The sequence below is a fragment of the Lissotriton helveticus genome, chromosome 2_2 (assembly GCF_964261635.1).
Source record: "Lissotriton helveticus chromosome 2_2, aLisHel1.1, whole genome shotgun sequence".
In the NCBI taxonomy this organism is placed as follows: domain Eukaryota; kingdom Metazoa; phylum Chordata; class Amphibia; order Caudata; family Salamandridae; genus Lissotriton; species Lissotriton helveticus.
In genome coordinates this window covers 525,058,942-525,066,458 of record NC_136060.1, presented here as the reverse complement: position 1 = coordinate 525,066,458, position 7,517 = coordinate 525,058,942, and the positions used below count along the sequence as shown (strand labels likewise).

Here is a 7,517-nt window from a genome sequence, read left to right as displayed (position 1 = left end):
CTAGGCAGTGGTTTAAACTGGCACGGTGAGGTGCCAAATCAAGGAAACAAAAATAAAATAAAAGCAGAATTGGAGCACCAATCACATGGTTTGCTCATAATGTTAGTTGCTGCAGCTAATCTAAGAACACCCCAGCTATTGGGCACCCTCCGTAGCCACAGATAGCCTCTAAGAGCAGGTTCATCTGTCTGCTCTTCCCTTTGAAGCTTGTAGACATCCCCTTGGGTGCCAACAGTTCTCCTTCCAGTGCAAATTCCCACCTATAGAATTGTCAGCTATTCACATCCATTGCTAATTGTTCATCCCTCCACAGCCAAAATCTGTTATGCTAGGCTTCCGTAGGGGGGGTCCCTTACCATTCCCATGCTTTCTACTCAGCAATACAGGCCTCTTCACCTGCATTTCTACTCCCTGTTTGCTGATTCAAACCATCTGCAAGTCTCCTCGTGCCTGCAATGCATTCTACCTCTCACACTTTCCATGCTCTGCCTACTATCGTGTGTGGCTCTATTAGTCCTTTAATTCCTCCATCAACAAACACGGGGGGCATAATATCAAGGGCCATATCGCCGCTTTAGTGGGACTTTTTCCCGCTAAAGCGGCGATATTTTTATCGCCCTATTAGCAAGCTGTCGCTAACAGCAGTTAGCGACAGCTTATAGGCGATAGCTACAGGTTTGGGGTCCCTTTTGCATGTCAGAGATATTTATCGCTACTGACATGCAGAGTGGGCGTACCCAACCTGTAGCGACTGAAAGCAGTCGCTAACACATCTATCGCCTATTAGCAAGGCAGGCGAAGCGATTAAAAAATTCGCGCTAAGCGCGAATATCGCTAGAAACTAACGCGTGCTCAGACCAAGAATTAACCTGTTTATCCAATGGGAGGTGGATATTCAGGTTAAGTCCCCATTAGCGGTAATGCCTGGATATCGCTGTATTCCAGCGATATTCACGCATTGAGCCGCTTTCTACGGGTATTTTATTGCTTTAGAGATAAATGTTGCTAATAGCACGTTATCTCAGCGATAATAGCCGGCGATGCGTCGATAAAAAAAAAGCGATATTTGTTGATAATATGCCCCACAGTTATCAGCTTCTGCCTGCGATGAATGGCTTTGACCTCTGACCTTTCTCTTCCTCTGCGCATAATGAGTTGATGGTAGAGATAAAATTCCCTACGTATTCACCCCTCTTTTTCTCTGCCCCACAGTGAGGTTCCTGTTCAGGATGAAGCTTGATGACCTTCTCCTGGATGTTGGAGGCTTTGGAAGGTTCCAGATCCTCACTTTACTTCTTTTGGCCATTCATCGGGTCCCCATCGCTCTCCACTTTTTGCTCAACAACTTCCTGGCGGTAGTGCCCCCCCACCACTGTGCCCACCAGGAACAGGATGGATTTAGGAACCTCACGAAGGAGGAAATTCTCCTCATCAGCATCCCCAGGGAGCCAGATGGGACCTTCAGCTCCTGCAAGATGTACAGAGAGCCCCAGTGGCATCTGCTGGAGAACTCCACCTGGAGAAGACCCAAGGAGTACACAGGGGGACCGCCCAACACCTCCACCTGGACACCATCCAGTGACTCCACCTGGGGACCACCCACCACCTCCACCTGGGGACCACCCAACACCTCCACCTGGACACCACCCAGTGACTCCACCTGGACACCACCCAACACCTCCACCTGGGGACCACCCAACACCTCCACCTGGACACCACCCAACACCTCCACCTGGACACCACCCAGTGACTCCACCTGGGGACCACCCAACACCTCCACCTGGGGACCGCTCATTGCTTCTACCTGGGGACTGTTCAAGAACTCTACCTGGGGATCTACCAACATGTCCATGCTGCAGAGTTGCCAGCATGGATGGGACTACACTCACTCCCAGTTCACCTCCACAATAGCCACAGAGGTAAGAACTGATTACATTTATTTATTTATTCAACTTATAGAGAGCACTGTCACCTTGCAGGCATCCTGGCGCTGGTGCCTAATGTAATAGAACCAGAGGCTTAAAGCTTGGGAAAACAGTCATCATGAGCAATGTATTGCATAGTACTGAAATAAACTAAATAATAACTGAACATTAATATAGAGGCAACAGGGCACAAAATCCTGTGTTCCAAGGAGTCAATGCCAGAGTCAATGACTGAGACTGTATAAGTAGTGAGTATAAAGGCCAGTGGGTGACAGTATGCTCCAAGGAGTGGAATTCATGCTAAGAAAGTGAGACAGTGGCCCTATGACAGAGATTCACATTCAAAGCATGAGGCTCTGCTATTAGGAATAAAACACAAATCTTAAAAGTGAGACTCTAGTGCAAGAGAGTAGATTTTGGTGAATGGAGTGAGAGTCACAACAAATGAGACTATGCTCTGTGGAGTGAGTCTCACACTCAACAAGTGAGACTTTGACTCAATGAGTGATACTTAAATACAATGAATGAGACTGTGCTCCTAAGACATGAACTCACAACAAAAGCATACCAAAGAGCGCCAAGGAATGTGCTCAACCCCAAACAGTGACTATGGGCCATATTTAGGTAATCCAAATTTACCGATTCTAAAATACCGAATTTTACCGATTCGGTATTTCAGAATCAGTAAATGGTATGTAGGTATTGATTGGGTAAATTTGACCGAATCAGTAAAATTCGGTAAATACCAATTTGGTAATTCCCATTCATTCCTATGGGCCTGGAGGCCCATAGGAATGAATGGGAAGCTATTCTTTATTAGCGAATAGGTAAATACCAAATCGGTAATAGGGGTGCATAATCAAGGGTGGCAGGGTGTCACATTGATACCCTGTTGCACCCCTGACTCGTGCATGTGTGCACAAGTGGCACACATGCATGGCCTAAGGGCATGTATGTCTGCCACATGGCACTTTTGGAAAAGCACAAATTTGCTTTTTCAAAGGTTTTCTATATTTACCACCAACTATTAGGTGGTGGTAAATACCGTATCCTTAACTCAGAAATGCACTCACTTGAGTGCTCCCTACATTACGGATTCGGTAATTTACCAAATCTGTATTTTAAGGATTCGGCAATTTACCGATTCCTTAAATTACGGATTTATTTATTTATTTATTTATTTTGTGATTTCTAGAGCGCCTGGTGACCCGTTGGCATCCCCGCGCTATAAATCTGTGCAGACCAGAAGGGGGGAAGAGGGGAAGGATTATTTAGGAAACAGAAGGGTCTTAAGTTTCTTACGAAACAGGGTGTGCGAGGGTTCCAGACGAAGGCTGTGAGGGAGTGCGTTCCAGCCTCTGGACGCTTTGACCGCAAAGCGACGGCCGCCGGTTCTAGCCTTCCTGAATTTAGGTACAGTGGCCAGATGTTCGGCGTCAGAGCGGAGGGGTCTGGAAGCTTTATATGGTGTAATCATGTGTCTTAGTGCGGCTGGGCCAACTCCATTGATAAGCTTATGGGTGGTACAAAGGGCTTTAAATTCTACTCTCTGGCGGACAGGAAGCCAGTGTAGGGCTTTGAGGGCAGGCTTGGCTGAAACTCTGGGGGGGAGGTTCATAATAAGCCTGGCCGCCGCATTTTGGGTGCGTTGGAGTTTGGCCAGGGTGTGTTCCGGAGCCCCGAGATAGATGGCGTTACTGTAGTCGAGCCCCTACATCTCGAATGCCCAATACCGGTCGGTAATTTTGGTAGTTACCAACCGGTATTGGGCTACCTACATCTGGCCCTATGTTTCCAGTGAAGGAAACTCACACCCATGAGCTAAACTGTGCATCAATAAGCTCCAAAGAGGAAACTCAAAGTTGAAGGCAGAGACTGTGTGATAAGGTATGAAACTCACATGCGACTACTGACATGTATTGTTTGAGATAAAGTCTTGGGACAGGAAGAGGCTTGTCTGTCCCGGTCTGTCCCGGTCTACAGGTAGAAGGCGAGACAGAGGGTATTTCTCGTGACCCACGTAGTAGAGGCTACCTATCTAAGTTTGGCCACCAAAGATGTGGGAGGAGCCAGAAACGTACACTTTTAGCCTTTCAAGGAGTTTGGCATTCCTTTCTGTTTCCATTGCAGGGAGGGGTTGAGTTGGCACGGATGCATGTATGTATATATTTATGTGGCATTTCTATAACAGGAACCTAGTTAAATGGCAGAGTGGGTGTCTCAGCAACCCTGCGAATAAAGGGTGGTTTTAGGGTTCTTGGGAGGCAAAAGGTAAAGTGAGGTAACTAGTAAAATGAGAGGATGTTTAAGAGGTTGCCCCCAGAAATAAACTTACTAATACACACACGCTACCATCCTCGTGGGACCTGTGTGTGGATACCTCCCTTGTGGGGACTCATCTTTTCTAATGTTCTTAAAATATATCAATAGCAGAAAAATGTTAGGACAAAATTCATGATCCTGCTTCAAATTTGTAAATATATTGTTTTTCAATCATGCGCACAGAACTATTCTTGTAGGGACCTGAACATGTGCCACCATCCTTGTGAGGACCTGCTCCATAATCATCATCTGTGATTCAATACAGTCAAAGGTGCATGCCTAAATGTTTCTTTTTTTCAGCAATACACATAAATAACATAATATCCTATTCATATTGGATTTGCTGTACGTGTTCCTGGGGTGCAAAAAAGATGGATTATGCCAGAGGTTCTTAACCTTTTGTCTTATGAGGACCCACACTGAATCCCAACTGGATGCCTGGGACCCCGACCTAAGCAATTTCTATGACTTGAAACTCAAAACAATAAAAAAGATACAGAAGCAAGTTTATATGAGTTAAAAGATACAAATTATTTTATAACATTCACAACCAAAAACGTGCAAAAATATAAATTGTAATTTTAACTGGAAAGTTGGAGATTTTCAAAATGCAGTATTTTTCTCAAAGACAAAGCATTATACTGGATGTTAGGGTATTGTTCTGTCTTTTTGCTCCAGATGCATCCTATTTTTGATGGTGTGTACTAATGCTTCAAATGAGGACACAAATGATTCATACTAGAATCCTTTTACTGTACTTGCACAGTGTAGGAAGCTGGCTCTGTATATACTATACAAACAACAAGGAGCACAGAGGGAAAATAGAACCCTGGTCCCCCTCCACTCACATAATCATATCAACAAAATGAGCAGGTCCTTCTTGGCCTATTCTTATTTCAACATGTGCACATCTTATCAGACTCAATCTGTTATTTTATCTCCCCATACTTAATACTAATAGGGGTAGAGAGTACACTATTTCCAGGCCAACTTTAAAAGCAACACCATCCCATAGTGACAGTCAAAAGAACAACAGAAAAAACTTTTCTGTGCATAAAAAAAGTGTGAAAAAGGCAAGAAGACCCCTCACGGGCACACCACCAACGGGATTCACTGGTTGGTACTCACCAGTGTAGCCCTATTATCATCATCGGCGGTCATCAAGCCTTAACAGAAAAGTGTCCAAACAAAAATGTAATGTAAGTGCAATTTGAGTGCAGTGAAAGAAAAAAACAACCAAACCAAAAAATAGATGTATTTATAAAGTTAGGGATGCACGTCATTAATCACTTTATTCTTTAGACTTTGTGCAATCTAACTGATTAAAAATGGAAGAGGTATAGGTTGCTAATCATGCAGCCCTAAACCCACCAGCCAACATTTTTTATTGCCTTTTACCATTTGAGGCAATTTCATCAGGGCATAAATGTTCTTGCCACCGCTTCAATGCTGGACACACCGTTACATAAGACTGTCAAAAGAAAAAATACCTACTTCACAATATGCTCATGTATATGCTACTTATAAAAACTTTGCATCGCACAGAAAACAACTCATATTTACCCCAGCCAAGCCATGGTGACTCCTACCAGCTGCAAGGGTCAATTAAAAATGAGGCGCGACCCCTCCTGTAAGTCGCCCTCCGTGTACTTTCACAATCTACATTAGTGGCAAATAAAAAACCGGCAGGTAAATGACCGTTCATCTTGAACATTTCATTTCCAAAAATCGAGCGTTTTTCTCACATATTAGTGCTCGAATTCTCTCAGGAGCCCTATGTCCAACCCCCTCTCCTTACCGGTACAGAACACGCGAACCTCTTTGTCTCGTCCAGGTACCGGCATCAAGACAAACATTCTCTATTTAAAGCCGCTGTAAAACAAACTCACGCGGCCCATGGTTTAATTATCGCGAGATCTCTATTAGTAAACATGCCGCCATCTTGGAGTGGGGTATTGTTGTTTTCGATCGCTACATGTCGGTATTTAATTGCAATTCTCTGTATATGTGGCGACTTCTTTTTCACTTCACTTGGACTATGGATCGCAACTTTCAATTTATAGTCCGTTGTGCATTCAAAAGTTAACAGCAACAAATCATATAAAAATTCATAATTTTAAAGAGAAACAAAAATTGCTTCCACATTTGTGCCAACCCATCGAGGTTTCCATATAGACGCACAAAGTGCTCCCTCGTTAGTGTGCACAACGTCCTCTTCTTCGAGTACCTCAGTTTCATCAATTATGGAACAATACAAAAAAGGGGGTGCAGCCATCTTGGAACAGGCTAGATATGATATAAGGTACATATTAGATGTCCCTCATTTAGCCTTATGCACTAATATGTAGCTCTTACCACTTCCACATTAGGCTGTTATTAAAGCTAAACCGAGCCTCGTTCAGTGAGTATCAAGGCTCCAGTCCTCATGGATACAGCGACTCGCTGCGCAAGTCTAGTGTGGGCATTAACGCTTCCCCTTCCACCAATACCAAATAGCTCAGATAAGGGACCCTCAAAGGTAAAACAGTCATTCTACATCTATATCTTTATGTTTCAATGAACCTTGTTCCATTCTACGAGTTCATTGAGTCCGAGCTGTTCACTTTTTTCTTGGAAGATCCATCTGGCCTCTTTCGATACCAGTAATCGTTCTACAGTATGGGGATCTCCTACCACTTTCTCCAACACTGGCAAGTGAGGTATAGTGTGCACAAAGTCCAGTGGAACCCCAAAGGTAGGCAGAGGTAAAGTTAGATAGCACCTCACTCTCTATTTGTGGTAGTGTGGTCAAGCAGTAAGGCAGTATCAGAGGCCAGTGTTAAGCATTTGTTGTACACACTCAGTCAGCAAATTAATTCACAGGCTCAAAGAGTGAACTTCAGACCAATTGTTTTTGTATAAAAATATTCTTTTAGTTATTTTATTTTCTAGAACCAAGCAAGCCTGGCACAGGTAACGATAAGTACTTTGCAGTGAATATACAGTTGTAAAACAGTTTGGATTGAAATTTGTATGCACATGGTTTTGACTTACAGTATGGTTTCAAAGAAATGCAATTCTTTGTAAATACAGTACATCCTCTTCCAGTCAGCATTTGAGTAACTCCTGGCCTTGCCCTCCGCTTTTGTTATGAGCGCCATGAAACTGTTCCGGTGACCGAGCGCGGTACAAATAATTTTAACATAACATAATATAACATAGGCTTGAATGGGCTTTTCAATAAAATTACAGGTAAGTTACTTTTGAGATTACTTTCTTACTCAGAGCAGT

At 43.7% G+C, this 7,517-nt stretch overlaps 1 protein-coding gene across 1 annotated transcript in view; it reads left to right on the top strand.

Annotated features, from left to right (window-relative positions):
* The first annotated feature begins 1,229 nt into the window (after positions 1-1,229).
* Positions 1,230-7,517, top strand: part of LOC144821701 (solute carrier family 22 member 7-like) — a 254,092-nt gene continuing 247,804 nt past the window's right edge. The window contains exons 1-2 of the mRNA XM_078678918.1: positions 1,230-1,732; positions 1,853-1,919. Of these exons, the coding sequence (XP_078535044.1) occupies positions 1,230-1,732; positions 1,853-1,919 (570 nt within the window). The remainder of the gene's footprint in view (positions 1,733-1,852; positions 1,920-7,517) is intronic.